General features: G+C 37.8%; 1 protein-coding gene across 2 annotated transcripts in view; it reads right to left on the bottom strand.

Annotated features, from left to right (window-relative positions):
* sema3gb (sema domain, immunoglobulin domain (Ig), short basic domain, secreted, (semaphorin) 3Gb) overlaps positions 1–17,500 on the bottom strand; it is a 41,211-nt gene that overhangs the window by 4,963 nt on the left and 18,748 nt on the right. For both annotated transcript variants that reach the window (XM_065246954.2, XM_073816223.1), the window contains exons 2-15: positions 16,911–17,039; positions 5,556–5,716; positions 4,959–5,021; positions 4,739–4,858; positions 4,468–4,561; positions 3,437–3,556; positions 3,209–3,354; positions 2,960–3,074; positions 2,813–2,882; positions 2,338–2,482; positions 2,023–2,245; positions 1,813–1,901; positions 1,674–1,715; positions 493–650 (exon numbers count right to left, since the gene is read on the bottom strand). In XM_065246954.2, coding sequence (XP_065103026.1) covers positions 493–650; positions 1,674–1,715; positions 1,813–1,901; positions 2,023–2,245; positions 2,338–2,482; positions 2,813–2,882; positions 2,960–3,074; positions 3,209–3,354; positions 3,437–3,556; positions 4,468–4,561; positions 4,739–4,858; positions 4,959–5,021; positions 5,556–5,716; positions 16,911–17,013 — 1,649 coding nt within the window. In that variant the 5' untranslated portion in view covers positions 17,014–17,039. The remainder of the gene's footprint in view (positions 1–492; positions 651–1,673; positions 1,716–1,812; positions 1,902–2,022; positions 2,246–2,337; positions 2,483–2,812; positions 2,883–2,959; positions 3,075–3,208; positions 3,355–3,436; positions 3,557–4,467; positions 4,562–4,738; positions 4,859–4,958; positions 5,022–5,555; positions 5,717–16,910; positions 17,040–17,500) is intronic.

Genomic DNA, 17,500 nt, shown 5'->3' with positions numbered 1-17,500 from the left:
CCAATTTTGGCCAATTATATGGTTTCACTGTGAAATATTCTTTTCTATCTCATTTATCCATTTTATTCAGAACAAAAGAGTCAAACAGTGAATGCCAATTTCTACAAAAGCAGACACTATCTAGATCACATAGTCTAATGTCAGAAATAATGGTCAAAAAATGGTCCCTAGCCGTCACTGGGGTGGTACCCTTTCAAAAAGTACATCTCTGTACCCAAAGAGTTCATTAATAATACCTCATATTTATATTGAGTTTTTTGTACCAATATCTACCTTTAAGTACTTCAAAGGTACATACTGGTACAAAATGAAGACATATCTGTGTATTAGGGTACTGCCCCAGTGGGCACTATTTGACCATTTTTTAGACAGTGTGGTTCTGTTACATTAAAGTGTCATCATTTATATTGTAGTTAACAATGCATTTACATTTAGTCATTAAGCAGCAGATCAGTTAGGGTCACAGATCTGGGTTAATGAATGTACTCTGACCTCTTTGTAGCTGGGGTGAAAGCAGAGCAGGTTTCTCCATCCCAGGCACAATATGGATCTCTGGCCAGACAGCAGTCTGAACAGGCCTTACCATAAACAGCACACCTGTGCAGGGACACCTGGGTAAGACCCCTTTCTGATGAAACGTACAACTGTTGCTGTAAATCACAAGGAAGAAAGACATAACACAGACAACACATTTAGTTCTTCAGTGATCAACAGTATTTATATTAACATTACAAAGCATTACAGTTATAGTTCACCCAAAAATAAAGATTGTCATTATTTACTCACCAACATGTTGTTCTAAACCTATATGAGGTTTTTTATTTTGATGAACACAAAAGAAGATAGTTTGATAAATGACAGTAAGCACACAGCTGACTTCCATACTAAGAAGACAAATACTGTGTATTATAAAAGTATTGTGATAAATGATGAAGAAAATATTTTGATCAATGATGGTTGATGGTACCCATTGAATTCCATAAAATTTGTTTTTCCTACTATGAAAGTAAATGGTTACAATCAGCTGTGTGCTTAATATCATTTATCAAAATATCTTCTTTTGTGTTCATCAGAAAAAAGAAATTCATACATTTTAAGAACAAATTACATATTTGTTTTATTTTGGGGTGAACTATCCCTTTAACTTGACTGCCACAACCTAATCTGAACAAGCACCTTAAAGGGCACATATTATGCCACTTTTTACAAGATGCCATATAGGTCTCATGTGTCTGAATTTTCAGCTCAAAATACCTCAGTACAATTAGCAGAGGGTGGAAACTAGGAAATGCAAAACTGTCAGTCAGTAGCTGTGGGCTGGGCTTTGTCAGTATGATGTCACATTAACAAGAAAATAAAAACAGCATGCCTAATGAGACTGCTTTGGTTTAATTGAGGTTAAAAGAGAAGTGGATGGATTTTTTGTATTGCCAACAAACATTTACATCCAAACACCTTGGAAAAGTGGATTTTACATAATAGGTGCCCTTTAAAAGTACACACACACACACATTATATATATATATATATATATATATATATATATATATATATATATATATATATATATATATATATTTATATTTACATATTTTTGACAGTCTGCTTTGTTAAAAAAAATCAGTTTCTGACAGAATAAAAACATAATATTTTAATACACCTAGGTAATTTACCCTTTTAGTAGAAATCTTCAGAGTTTTGACAGCTGCTGGCGTCTAAAACATTTGAGAAAGAAACATGGTTATGATCTGTTTAGGGTCAGATCTACACAAACCTTTTAACAGAAAAAAGGCAAACAAAAAATAAACCTACCTTAAAAACTTCGACCTCTTCTAAAACAAGCTCCTCTGTTGTGCTAATGTCTTTTGGTAAGACTATCACCTTCTGTACTGTTCCCCGATCTAAAGAGTACCAGAAATAAATCGGATTATTTCTGTAATGTTTCATAATTAGTGCCCAATAAAGTGCATAATAAACCTAAATATAGCATTTAAAAATCTGACGGGGTAAAAGATTTCTAACCTGTGCCCAGGAAAAGCACCTCATATCTTCCGTCCACAGCATCCACCAAGTCCACAGCAATTGTGGTAAAGCGATAGTCAACACCGGTCCTGACCACCAGGGGGCGTTTGTGTATCGGGTATATGGGTTGATACATCAGAGGATGGGCACGGACAAAATTTACAGCTTCATCTGAGAAAGCTTTAGTGGTGTGGAGATCAGGCGTGAAGGTTCCTCCGGGACACTGAGAAAAAAATCAATGGTAGAAAAACAAGCTATGACTTAAGTGATATCAACGAGATAAAAAAATATCTGATATTTATAAAGGAAACTTACAGTCCCTGGTCGAGGGTAGGGGATTTTACCAGTGTAAGGAGTCCACTGGTAGTTGTGACCATGTTTGTGAGAGAAAGGCCCATTGAAGACATTTCTGATGTCAGCCATAGAGTACACACACACAGCCGAGCCTTTAAAAACGGAGCTGGAGAAAGAAAGAGAGAGAGAAATATAATCCATACATCAACACTGAAATCTGAATTATATGAAACATCCGCCTAAATATAAAACGTCTGTCACCATTCCTCTGCAACAGTATGATTTTTTTCCTTCTGTGAAACTGAGACATTTAAGAAAGCCCTGCTGACTATTTCCATAAAACAAAAGAAACGACTGATCCAGACTTTCAAGCTCCAAGCAGTCTGGACATTGCATTAAATACTTTGCCTTATTGCCTATTGTGTTCCACCGCAAAAAACAATCATATGGTTTTTAAAATAACACGAGGCTTAGTACAGACTGGAGATTTACTCACCCAGCTGTGGAGAACACAGCATACACGATGGGGTTACGCTCATCGTGTGTCCTCTGTATAAAAACATCTCCTGCGAAACAAACACACATCAGTCAATGAGACAGAATTAGGCAGATATATGTCACAACGAAAGAAGAAATCTCTTACTCAGTTCATCAAAATAAGTCTCAACCCCATCGGCACCAATGACAGAACAGACGAGTCGTGCTTTGAGGAACGTTGTCCACTTATTCACCAATGACCTTTGACCTCCGTCATCATTCTGAAGGGAAAGCGCACATATAGATGAAACAATAGGCTTTAAACAAATCTAATTATCATAACTGATTTGCATAATGAAACAAAAGTAGATTTTTAAAGAAGTCTAGCTGGACGAACATATCTGGATTTTCTCACCAGACAGACTCTGCCCACTCTAGCGAGAACGCTCGGTGCACTGCCTCCCGATGCATCCAAGCTCTTTTCCCGAAAGAAAAAGTAAAGCTTGTCATCGTTCTTCTCCGCACTGTCTGGAATCTTCTGGATTTTTATAAACACAGGCTCTGATAAAGAGATAAAAGGATTAAAAGTAGAGATTATTTTTGTTCCAAGTTTAAATCCCACTTGACTTATCCGGACACATACCGTTAAGCCACCGGGAGTCATACTGCTCTGTTCTGACAGCGGGTCGGTCCCCTAAAGTTCTGAAGATGGCTGGATCTGTACCCATGAAATCCACGTGTACCCCAGCATACAGATTTCCATCTGAAAAGGACAGAATAAGAGTAATGTAAGGTGACCCTGCCTGTGAAAACCAAGACAAAGTCATTTTTTGTGATTTCTACATAAAATCATCCTATATAAATTTATAGAAATATAACCTTGATATCATTAACTCTTTCCCTGCCACTGACAAGTTATCTTGTCAATTAAGAGAAAACATTTGCATAAAAAAGTTATTGATGAGGTTTTATCTTAATCTGTAATACCGCGATTATCCACTAAGAGGCGCACTAAGCCAATTTATAAAAAACTGAAGAAAAAAAAAAAAGATTTACTAATTTTAAATTCTGTGTATGCTTTGATAATCGTTCTGAATCTGATCTCTAACAAAATTCCTTCACAAAAATGCAATTATTTCAGCTTTTGCAAAGATTTTTTTATTTTTTAAAAGAAAAATACACATATTTAAGAGTTTATAAGCAGAGAAAAAATATAGATAGGATGAAACTTTTTTCCTGTTTTGTTTATTGTTTCTTTGTTTGAAAGCAGAGGGTCTGTTCTTTCATTTGATATGTTTGTATGTTTATATATTTTTAGAAGAAAATTTTCCTGGAAGGCATTTTGTAAAACTTGTAAAATAACAAAAAATTGCTTTTCAAAAAATGGCTGGAGAGGAATGAGTTAATATTGACTGAGGACATGTCAAAGATTGAAATAAAAGCAAAATCAAACTTTGATGCGCCTATTCTCAAAAACAGATGATGACACATTTGTCTGGATTTTATAGACAGAATGAAACCATAAAGTTACTATGTGACCCTAAGAACAAAACAGTACACATCTTGCAAAATACTTCCTTTGTGTTTCACTTAAGAAATAAGGTCAACAATTAAAAAAAAACAAAAAACAAATTAAAATAGAAAGAGCTGGAGGTACAGTAATGGTAATCTTACTGATAAGAGCTGCTGCGTTTTCCTGGCGGGGATCATACGGAGACTTTCCCTTTCCAGAGTCAACATATCCAGGAACAAGCCGGAAGAGATACTCCTACACACACACCCACAATGTATTAAGTGTGATTCATTAAGTGTACTCTAAACATCATACATTGTTAGAAAAAAAAAAATCAAAATATGTGCCCCAGCTGTCACTGGGGCTGTACCAGTACCAGTACCAGTATATCAGCCAAGGTGCCAATATATGTGTGTGCGTATGTGTGTGTACCTCAGCTCTCCAACCTCGGTTGACGAAGGTACAGATGGGTTTATAAGCTCCTGTGCCACACGTGTACAGATGAGTCCTGTTCCAAGGCTCGATCAGACGCACAAAGTTAGCACACTCACCCTGAGAGCACAAGTGAAAGAAAAAAAGACACAAATGTTTTCTTTTCATTGATTTGGTAAGAAGTTTCTGTGTCAATAATGTGAAGAGTGTAAGTGTGTACCTGTCCACCTTTGCCAGTTAATTTGCACTCCCCCTTTCTCTGTGTTGTCGCTGGCCAGTGAATCTGTAAACACACACACTTTTGTGAAATACCCTGTAATTGTTAAAGGGACACTCCACTTTTTTTGAAAATAGGCTTATTTTCCAGCTCCCCAGAGTTAAACATTTGATTTTTAGCATTTTGGAATCCATTCAGCCGATTTCTGGGTGTGCATAGTCCACTTTTAGCATGGCTTCGCATAATCCATAGAATCTGATTAGACCATTAGCATTGTGCTCAAAAATAACCAAAGAGTTTTGATGTTTTTCCTATTTAAAACTTGACTCTTCTGTAGTTACATCGTGTACTAAGATCAACGGAAAATTAAAAGTAGCAATTTTCAAGGCCGATAAGGCTAGGAGCTATATTCTCATTCTGGCGTAATAATCAAGGACTTTGTCTGTTAAATGCAAAACACACATCGAATGACAATATTTTTAGGACATGACCTTCCTCAGTCAATATAAAAAAAAGGATATTATATTTTCACAGAATGTCCTTTACATCATGTAGAATGATGATTTCACAGATATTTTTAGAAATGGTTTATTGTCTTACAATAAGGGGTTCTTTGTTAACATTTTGCATGTCCAGTGAGACCACATATTCACGGCTGCCCAGGTAGAGTCGGCCTTGGTCTTGGTCCATGTGAAGGATTCGGTAGTCGCTGGTGTTGAAGGAAAAACTGAACGGCCGTATGGTTTTCGTCTCTAGTAACTCTGAGACACACAAACAAAGAGACAACATCAGGTCAGGTCATCAACAAATGCATTTCAAAAAGAGCAGCGGTTAAATTCTGATGGAAGTTTTAGTCCTTCATCCATATAACCACTGCACATGCACATTTATAGCACTGACATTACACACAGGATGATCTGTAGGTAATGCCACATGACCAAGGCTGGTGGAATTTATTCATATGACTTTGACATGCTGTTTCTGTAACCAATCCCGGTTTCCCAGAAAAAAAAACATTTTTGCGCAGGAAATTTGTTGGAGTTCTTAGTTGTTAAATTTAAATATTAACTATGTCTCAAAAGTTTCTCCTAAAAGTGCTTAGGAGAAATACAAATAGAAACAAATTTTACAATTGTTCAAATGCATTGAGTTTAAAAATGTGAAATAAATGTAGATTGTATTGAGTTCATATTGAAATCTTCAATAATATTGACTTTTCATTGAGTTTTTGACATTGTTGAGATGTCTTCCGAGACATTTGTGAGGAAAACATCTGACACACAGAAGACTTAAAAGGGACACTCCACTTTTTTTTAAATAGGCTCATTTTCCAGCTCTCCTAGAGTTAATCATTTGATTTTTACCATTTTGGAATCCATTCAGCCGGTCTGGCGCTACCACTTTAAGCATAGCTTAGCATAATCCATTGAATCCGATTGGACCATTAGCATTGTACTTAAAAATAACCAAAGAGTTTTGATATTTTTCCTATTAAAACTTGACTCTTCTGTAGTTACATCGTGTACTAAGACTGACGGAAAATTAAAAGTTGTGATTTTTTTAGGCCGATTTTGCTAGGAACTATACTCTCATTCTGGCGTAATAATCAATGACTTTGCTGCCGTACCATAGCTGCAGCACACGTAATATTACGCAGCGCCGGAAAATAGCCTCCTGCTATTGAAAGATACCAAGGGGACTATTTACAGGCGCTGCGTAATATCAAAACTCTTTGGTCATTTTTGAGCGTGATGCTAATGGTCTAATCAGATTCAATGGATTGTGCTAAGCTATGCTAAAAGTGGTACTGCCAGACCCGGAGATCAGCTGAATGGATTCAAAAATGGTAAAAATCAAATGTTTAACTCTAGGAGAGCTGGAAAATTAACCTATTTTTAAAAAAGTGGAGTGTCCCTTTAAGCATAACTTTTCATTTGTTCTCCATTTAATATTTTGATGTCTAGGAGAAATAAATGAGATATTAAAAAGATGCAACTTAAGAGTCCAAACTTGAGGACATTTGCATGTGTAAATGAATGTGTGAATATAACACATGCACACAAATCACCCACAAATATACAGAAATGTTTATAGAAATGTTACAGATTTAAGATCAGTTTTGTCTGGATCTGTCATATTTTTCACACAGCAGGCGGTGGTGGTTTATCTCTCTCTCTCTCTCTCTCTCTCAGATGGAGTACACTAGGGAGAACAGAGCAGGTGCAGAGATGAGAGATGGCTTCAGCTGTCTAAGCACACCGTGCTCCAGTGTACTAACGGTCTATTCTCTGTCTCTGCCACATACAGCCACTAATTTCCCCAAAGACACATCACCAATCAAAAGAATGCATTCTACTCCAAATATCCAGTCCATTTCCGTCCATGTCCACATAGTTTAAGTGACAAATGCTTTATTGCATACATCATACAATAATAAGGTGATTTCTCTGAAAGGTGTGCCAGGTAAATGACAAAAACCTAGTTGACTTTAAACATAAATAAAGGCTATGAGGACGTGCTGACATTGTTGCCCTCTGGGAGTGCACAAGTGATTTTAGTGGAGTGGAACGGCACAACTGACACAGACCAAATCTATAAATTACTCCATGTTAGCGTCATACCACAAACGCCACTTTGATCTCAGAGGTATTATTGACCAGAACGCTGCACTGCATGTCCGGCATTATGCGTTAGATGAACAGAAATAGCATGGTGCCGGTCAGAGGAAGGTCAAAGTTAGACAGTCTGAAATATGTCAAGAGGGCTTTGATATTGTAGAAACTATTTTTGAATGTAATATAGTTTTGAATGTAAATAAAATACATTATCTATTTTGGTTAAATATAATTTCGATTATGTGTTCCTGTAACTCAACTTACAATAGATATGCATTGGTCATGGGTTCGATCCCCAGGGAACACACAAAGAAAGTATGGCCCTCTGGATAAAAGTGTACATAAATGCATATGCAAAATGTATATGCAAATAGACTGATCGAAATGTGATCTCATATGGACACATATATAGGACCGGAGAAATACCACACATTCTTAATGCGTATATCTGTGTACGTCCACAAGTGTGTGTTAGGTGTTCACCTTAGGGTTCTAACTAGGTGGCGAAGTACCCTGGGGTATGTGTGTGTATGTGTGATTCTGGCAGCTGTGTGGGTGATCCTCCAGTCATGTACAAAATCTTCCTGGCCCGACCCACAGGGGCAGACTGGGATTCCAGACCGCTTTCTGTGCACTGGGGCCACAGATCTATTCTCAGCAAACTCTCTCATCCCCGTCCAACAGGCTTCATCCACAAAATCCACTATCTTTTGGCAAGAGACGCCAGCTCTCTTTTTTCAGGAAAGCAGCACCTGACGGCCTGTAAGCGTCAGTTAAGACCTTGACCTTTAGCTCTGTATGAACAATGTCACTTAAGCGGTATACAGAGAGAGAGGAACTGATGTCATTTACGAAGAAGAAAAGTTCTTAAAAGTCCGCCCTTAAAACACGGCCACTCGCAGGAAAGCTGTTACAAATAAAATGGTCTTTTAAGTATCTGTAGGTGTGTGTTTGAGAAGTTGGTATAAAGTACGGATGTTTGCCAACTGGCCGTTACAGTAGTGAGTCTTAGTGTAAAAGTTTGCCAGTGGTGCCACGAGTCAGATGCAAGAACATCATCGTTAATGGACGACAAAAGCAGTAAAAATTTCCACTCACTACCATCCAACTCTAAACATTTCTAGTTTGCCAAACCCAGCTACTGTGACGGTGCCAATGTTCTGCATTGGGATTTGAATAACTCGGGCTATATTATAGTGAAAGCAAAATGAAATCATTCACTTCTGAGAAAACCAAAGCCAAACAGACCCTTCCACGGTTGTTTTCGCAGTGCGTTTAATGAGAAAATATGGGATTTTGAATATTTTTTCAATTATTTCGGTTTGCTCTCCAAACCCACAGTCAGCCACAAAACACATAAATGTGGAAGGTCATGACAACTTATAGGTGCATGTGAGTCTTAAGCAGGTCTCAGAGGAGATTTTGTGGTTATAATAATAATCTCTGGTTTTATAAACAGAGACAAGCTGGTGATAACCAAAGAACATGTTAAACAATGAGTTGGAAACACTTGCCCCCGATTAACAGACCCTGTAAATAATCTTGCGCAATTCTGTAGGGAGGAATGAGATGCCAGACCTCTCAATTAACACGTTGTGGAAATCTAGATTTATCCCTTAACACACACAGACACATCCCAAAACTTTGGGTATCTTAAAGCCAAACTCAGACGGCAAGTCCAAAAATGACAGTCAACCTCTCTGATTTAATGCAATATTAATGCATCTACAAAGCATTGAAATGCTGGAGGCAGGTAAACTGCCTGTGTGAATACGGACGCCTCATTAAAACAAGTCTGGAAAAGTCTGGCAAGTTAGTAGCTTTGTCAGCACTTTAGTTCAGTCTGCTCTGAAAAATAGACAGACTGTATGAAAAATACAGCGAACTATCCACGTCTGTATATTTCTTTTGGAGGTTTATAGTTTGAGCCTCGTCTAAACTCCTGCTGTGAGTTCATCCTGACAGCTTCTTTCCTAAACACACGGCTGCTCTGCCTCCATGAATTCATGACCCGTTTGGCAAAAGAGATCAGAAATCTAAATAGTTAGGTCATGACAAATGCACAAGTTTCACGTTTCATTTACATATTTACTTGTCATTTTCATTCATTACAATTTTCTTTGTGCTTTTGAAAGTATTTTGTTATGAAATGGACTTTATTATTCTTCAGTATAATTCAGAAAAAAAGTATTATTTGAGCACTTTAAAAGTTGTGAACTTCTGACTGTGCAAGTTCTGTATACATATCTTTATCAGATATACACTCACCTAAAGGATGATTAAGAACACCTGTTCAATTTCTCATTAATGCAATTATTTAATCAACCAATCACATGGCAGTTGCTTCAATGCATTTAGGGGTGTGGTCCTGGTCAAGACAATCTCCTAAATGTCAGAATGGAAAAGAAAGGTGATAAGCAATTTTGAGCGTGGCATGTTGTTGGTGCCAGACGGGCCGGTCTGAGTATTTCACAATCCGACCAGTTACTGGGATTTTCACGCACAACCATTTCTAGGGTTTACAAAGATGTACAAAGATGGTGTGAAAAGGAAAAAATGTCCAGTATGTGGCAGTCCTGTGGGCGAAAATGCCTTGTTGATGCTAGAGGTCAGAGGAGAATGGGCCGACTGATTCAAGCTGATAGAAGAGCAACTTTGGCTGAAATAACCACTCGTTACAACCGAGGTATGCAGCAAAGCATTTGTGAACCCACAACACGCACAGCCTTGAGGTGGATGGGCTACAACAGCAGAAGACCCCACCGGGTACCCACTTCAAATCCACTACAAATAGGAAAAAGAGGCTACAATTTGCACAAGCTCACCAAAATTGAACCGTTGAAGACTGGAAAAATGTTGCCTGGTCTGATGAGTCTCGATTTCTGTTGAGACATTCAGATGGTAGAGTCAGAATTTGGCGTAAACAGAATGGGAACATGGATCCATCATGCCTTTTTACACCTGTGCAGGCTGGTGGTGGTGGTGTTATGGTGTGGGGGATGTTTTCTTGGCACACTTTAGGCCCCTTAGTGCCAATTGGGCATCGTTTAAATGCCACAGCCTACCTGAGCATTGTTTCTGACCATGTCCATCCCTTTATGACAACCATGTACCCATCCTCTGATGGCTACTTCCAGCAGGATAATGCACCATGTTACAAAGCTCGAATCATTCAATTTCAAATTGGTTTCTTGAACATGACAATAAGTTCACTGTACTAAAATGGCCCCCGCAGTCACCAGATCTCAACCCAATAGAGCATCTTTGGGATGTGGTGGAATGGGAGCTTTGTGTCCTGGAGGTGCATCCCACAAATCTCCATCAACTGCAAGATGCTATCCTATCAATATGGGCCAACATTTCTAAAGAATGCTTTCAGTAACGTGTTGAATCAATGCCATGTAGAATTAAGGCAGTTCTGAAGGCGAAAGGGGGTCAAACACAGTATTAGTATGATGTTTCTAATAATCCTTTAGGTGAGTGTATTACAGTTAACCTGAACCAGTGACAATTTATTTGCCCATCTATTTGATTTCATAACCATTACACTACACCAGAGGTCTTCAACCTGTTTCAGGCCAAGGACCTCTTAATAGATAGAGAGGAGGACTTAAGACCTCCAGTACAGGTGAAAAAAGGTTCTTCATAAAAATATATGAAAGAAATGGTTCTTTAAAGAACCTTTTACTATATAATTTACTATATGAACTTCTAGTGTGATGTACTCCTCAGTGCACCTTCTGACAGTGTTCAAACACTAGTTTAATTGTAGTTAAACATTGCTTTAATTTGTGGCTGTGAGCCAAAGAAAAAGCAGGCTGAACGCCAGTAGACCGGGACAGGGGACAGAGAGTGCCATGAGAATTCTCACTTATGTGATTTTTAATAATGTTGTTAAATCGAGATCTTAAGGCTAAGATCAGGCCAGTGTTAAAGAAAAACCAAGAACGTTTTTCACAGAAAATAACGTCAGACTGAAGTGTCTCACTGGTGAGGAATTCCTTTAAAAGTTTCTCCTGGGAAGGAAATGTTGATTATAGACGAAAAGCAAAAAACTCTACATGACCTCATTATAAATGTATCTGACTATATGACCATCTTGTGTGAGTGTTTGTACTGTAAGAAAAAACAGCTATATACAGTATGAATTTTTTTAACATTTTGTAATAATTACTAAATGAGCACCAGGAATAATTTTTTATAGAGCATTACGTTTCAGCAAAGCAAAGGTCATGGCTTTGTTTACCAGGGAATGCGCATCCTAATAAAACAGATCTTAAGTCAAGATTAAAGTGTCAGCCAACTGTATAAATGTCCCAGTTCCAGTCCAGATGGAATATGCTGACTATTTAATATTTTCTCCGCCTGTAAATCAGCAGAATACCGCACAAAACTTCAAATGTGCCCCTGTTGTTCATTTGGTAAAGCTTTGTGTAGCGATGCACAGATCAAGTATTTGATCCCAAGGGAACACACATACTGACAATATGCACTGCAAGTCACTTTGGGTGAAAGCATTTGCCAAAAAATAAATAAAGACATGTATTTGTAGCCGAGAGTACTGTACTGATCTATCAATATAGCCAAAATATTTTATAAACAACCACCCAAGAGTCCAGGATGTATTCAATATTGAGTATAGATGCACCGACACATTTTTCCATCGATACCAATAGCCAATTATTCTGGCTGATATATGCCAATACCAGTGTCGATAGTTTGGTGGTTATATTAACTTGAATGAACTAAATTCTGAAGATTGAATAACATTCAGAAAATGTATCATATAATAACCATATTGAACATTAAACCAATAATGTTTCTTTACATTTTCTATAGACAGTTTCAGCAGTAACAACATAAACAAGCGGCTTTTGTGGTCAACACATAACTTCTGGGAAACTCCGCAAGAATAAACAACAACAAAGTCCTTTTAAAGTAATATATATATAACAAGCAAAATAAACAACACATAGATTACCTAGGAAACCAAAACATTTGTTATTTTCGACGAGGTATTTGTTTAAGAATTCAATTTCAGCAATTAGTCAGATCATTAAACAAACAGAAACCGGAAATAAAGTTTGGAACAGGCGCGTAATTGCATCACCGCACGTGCGACCGATGAAACGGTCTATACACAGAGCTCAAATCATTGCAGTTTCTTGTGCTCTTTTGATTGACAGGATATCGGCCATTACTATCGGGTGATTTTTAAACTATCGCCCGAAAAATCTCAATCCTGCAGATCTCAGGCATAAAGATGCACTTTACATGAGAATTCACCTCATACTTTCTATTTCTGGTCCCACTGGTTTTGTGATTTATATAATTAATGTATCCCTTTGCCCTTTCCTTAGACGTTTCCCACATTTACAAATGACCATTGCTGTCAGTTCTGAACTAAAAGGCATTCTGGGAAAGTGGCCTGGTTCCAGACAGAAAGCACAAGATGGAAGGTTGCTCTTTTCCTTAATTTACATCATTAATCGTGGACTTAAAAAAGCCATAAGAATGATATGGAAGACATAAATGTCAAAAGCAAAACCTTTGTGGATCCTATTGTTTTGGTTTAGATCCCTAGAACAGGAGCTGGATCTCCAAGACCAAAACTGGATCTTGAACCTTATCGCAAACTAGGCCTATATTTCAGATCCTACCAGTCTTTAAAAAGCCAGTAGCTTCAGGTATGATGCTGGCTGAAGCCCCAAACATTGTCTATGTGGCATTTTGGAGCAGGTTGATGGCAATGATCCCCGTCATACTTTGGGGGCTTCCCTGTGCTTTGGCTGAAGTAAACACAGCAACCACACAGGCTAATAATAAAGCTCAAGAGCCACAGGCCGATCCAGTTTCTCAGAAAAGGGATCTATCTCACTGTCACCTACGCACATAATAACCCCACACAACCCAGGGTCATAATCACCATTGCAAACACTTGAGTGCACAGACATGCTGAAACACACACCTTATATATTTTACAGACAAATATAAACCTGTCAGTAACACTTACAATAGGCTGAATTTGTTAGTTCATGTAAGCTTATGCGTTTACTAATGCTAACAGTGAGCAATATAGTTTTTAAGCATTTAGTAATCTGAAAATTGTTCATGTTATTTCAGAGTATAGTACATTAACTAAGGTGAACAGTTTCAACTTCTGATCTTAAAATGACTTAGTATGTATTAGTATAGATCAATAAATGTTGTAGAAGTATTGTTCATTATTAGTTCATATTAGCTAATGCGTTAAAGGTGCATTGTGTAACTTTGAAGATCTCTTTACAGAAATGCAATATAACATAACTATATTATCAATGGTGTCTTAAGACCAAACATAATAAATTGTATTGTTTTTATTACCTTAAAATTAGCAGTTTTTATCTCCATACACCGCAGGTCCGTTTATATGAAGTTGCCGTCATGTTTCGCGTTTCGTCCCTACGTCGTCTCAAACAAAGATACGTTTGTCCTGTGGCGGCTACCATATGCGTTTTAGAATTGAGGGGGTTGCAATATCACTATCTCACCACTAGATGCTGCTAAAATTAACACACAGCACCTTTAACAAATCCAATCTTATTGTAAAGTGTTACCAACAGTGGCAGCCAATGACTTCTTTTTTCGAGGGCGCACAATGCGAAGTTTGTCACAACATGTATGTAGCCCGTCATATGTGTGGTTCGTAATTTAAAAAAATGTGTGTTGTGCGCGTCGAGTTAATCTATGTGCATCACGTGTCTTGTCAAAATAAGTGCCTGCTGCAGACGCGTTTAATGGTTTCCCATTAAAGTGTCTTGCGTGTATTTTGTGAAGGTGAGCGTCTCTTTTATCATAAACAGTTTTGACGCGTGTGCAGCAGGCACTTATTTTGACAAAACACGTTATGCACATGGTTCACATGACGCAACAAACACACATTTTGAAAACACGACCACACACAAAACTCCAAAAACATATTTTGAATTGCGCCCCTCGAAAGAGCAGTCACGCGCCGCCGCTGGTTACCAACCTGTGTTTCTTCAAAGCTACAATATTTAAAGTAGCCAAAACTGTACTTAATATAAAAACCATACACTGCTAGAAAAAATTATCAAAAAAAAAAATTCCCTGGGTGGTATAGTCTTTCAAAAAGTACCCATTGGCACCTAAAGAGTTCATATTAGCAACTCAGAGGTACCAAATGTATACATATCTGTACCTAAATCGTACAAATTAGGACATTTTAAATATGTACTGCCCATTTTTTTTTACATATTTTTCTTTGTAGTAATACAAATAATGTAGAAATCAAAATGATTAACTTCTATAATATTAGTGATAATAGTTATATGATGAGGCGTGTTATACTCCATATACAAAGGCCGTTCCCCTTGACTCTCCCTGTTTCACCTCTTGTCTAAGTCATTGTCACGGCCAACCTGACATGCTGACACGTATGAATTATGTTTCAAAGCAAGAGACATTTTTGGTGATACAGGGTTGTGAATCACTTCATAGGCTGATTGTGTGACTGACCAAGAAATCTGAGTAAACATCCATCTCTGTTCTTGGCCAAACTTTAAGAAACTCCAACATCTTGACATCAGTGTGAGTTTGGAATGCCATCAGGTTGTGTACTACAGTAAAATACAGAGTGGAGAAGACAGTACGTATATATGGGTGTGTGTGTGTGTGTGTGTGTGTGTGCGCGCATATACTTTTGAAAAGATTACACACAGTAATGAAACTCTACTGCAGAGACACCTGCTGGGCTTTGTGTGTGACAGTTTCTAAGAACTGAGAGCAAACTCATGTCGCGCTACTTTGCTTCTGTCAGACGGGTGGGCAAAACAGTTTTATGAATGTGTCTGCAAGTGACTGTGCCAAGTGTCTTTTATCATATAAAACAATATCTTTTCATCAGACTCCGCTGTATCATTTCTAGCCCGGTATTTGACCGACGTTTGTGTGTTTAATGGGAAAAAAATGCAAATGCTTTTGTGTGAGAGATTTGACTTTTAAACTTCAAACATCTGCCTCACTCGGCTTGCATCTCTTTGTGCCCCGCCGTGACACATCCCCCTGCAGAGGCGATGATGGGTCGTCCCCTCTCTGGGGCATTAATTGGGAGATGAGGCATGCTGGTGCCAGATTCAAAATATACACAGAAAGAAAGGAAGAGAGAAAATGAGAGAGAGAGGGAGAAAATGTGTGACACGGGAAACAGTAAAAACATATGCATTAAAATGCCACTGAAGAGGACAGAAAGGGCTTAGAAACTCACAAAGAAATGTCTCTAAAAGTTTCTTTGAAATGAAGTGCAAATACAAAAAAATAACAATTCCACAAATGAATTTAATGATGCAATTCAACTTTTCAATGCTTATAATCTTTTAAAGGGGACATTTCACAACACTTTTTAAAGATGTCAAATAAATCCCCAGAGTACGTATGTGAATATTTAGCTCAAAATACCATACAGATAATTTATTATAGCATGTTAAAATTGCCAATTTGTAGGTGTGATCCTTTAAAATGCAAATAAGCTGATCTGCACACTAAATAGGAGTGCAGTGGTTGGATAGAGCAGATTAAGGTGCGGTATTATCCCCTTCTGACATCACAAGGGGAGCCAAATTTCAATGACTTATTTTTCAAATGGTTGCAGAGAATAGTTTACCAAAACTAAGTTACTGGGTTAATCTTTTTCACATATTATAGGTTGATACAAGCACTGGGAACCCAATTTTAGCACAGATTTTCATGATATGTCCCTTTTAAGACAATTTTAAGACATTCCGAAAACAAACCAAGGCATCACTATAGTGGCCAAACAAAACACATAACCATGTTTGGCATGACCTGTAGCTATAGGAGCAAGTGAGTAAACACTACACAAAAGCTGAAATCAAATAAATTTACACTTATCACACAAATGCCAGCAAACACCAAAATCTGTAGTTTGCTGTTTTGATCATTTAGCTAACTGGCTAACAGAGCCAAACAGCGTTGTCCTTAGTTTACATCCTTGCACTAACATAAAAGCAGCCCAAGATGGCCACACCCCCTTTGTTGCATGTTACCGTGGGCAATGTTTGTGTCAATTTTGGGGTTCGTGATTTCACTTACCCAGGAAGAAGCTCAATGTAGTCCATACAGACATTATTTTGTAGTTTATCTCCCTTTGTACTGAAATTTGAGCGTTTGACTTTGCAGATGTTGTTTATACTCAAACAGCAACATTACACACAAAGTAAAATCATAATCGAGGACCCCTTTAAATATCCCAGACTCACACACGTGATGTTTTTTTATACAGTTAGATGAACAACAAACAAACAAACGCTTAATTTCTCACCTTTATATGACAGGTGCACACGGGGTGTAGTGCGGGTGTTGCCATGACAACCCCATACACACAAACTCATGATGAGAAGCAGGGTTTGCATCACGGTTATCATAATGACAGCAGTCAACCCACTGAGATCTGTAAGCGGGAAAGAAACAGAGATGAAGCTGTGATAACACATCATAAAACCACAAGAACTTTATTCACTGTTTTTAAATTATTTTAATATTTAATGCGTGTTCATAAATCAGCATACAGCCCATAAAAGGATGTTTCAGTCCTATAATACAGACTTGTCTTGTTAGCAAAGGAGCACCCACCCTGAAAAGCCTTGACCTAAATTAGGGTCTGTTCACACGTCACTGACAATCACAAAGGTCCTAACTTTCAGCAGAGAGAGGCTCCAGAGTAAAGAAACAAAGCAATAAAGGTGGCCTGTTTGCTTTTTAATATTTGACTACTGAAATGTTTCCACAGTGTTGTAAGTTTCTTTCAACAAAAAAAGCATTTAGGGCCATCCACAGTGAGGGCTATAAACAAGCAAGCGTGGAGGTATTTAAACATAGCAACTCTGATTATTTTGGTCCAGTTTTGTTCCC

The sequence above is a fragment of the Paramisgurnus dabryanus genome, chromosome 11 (assembly GCF_030506205.2).
Source record: "Paramisgurnus dabryanus chromosome 11, PD_genome_1.1, whole genome shotgun sequence".
Classification (NCBI taxonomy): Eukaryota; Metazoa; Chordata; class Actinopteri; order Cypriniformes; family Cobitidae; genus Paramisgurnus; species Paramisgurnus dabryanus.
The sequence above is the reverse complement of the archived record's forward strand: the minus strand, read 5'-3'. Positions and strand labels throughout refer to the sequence as shown.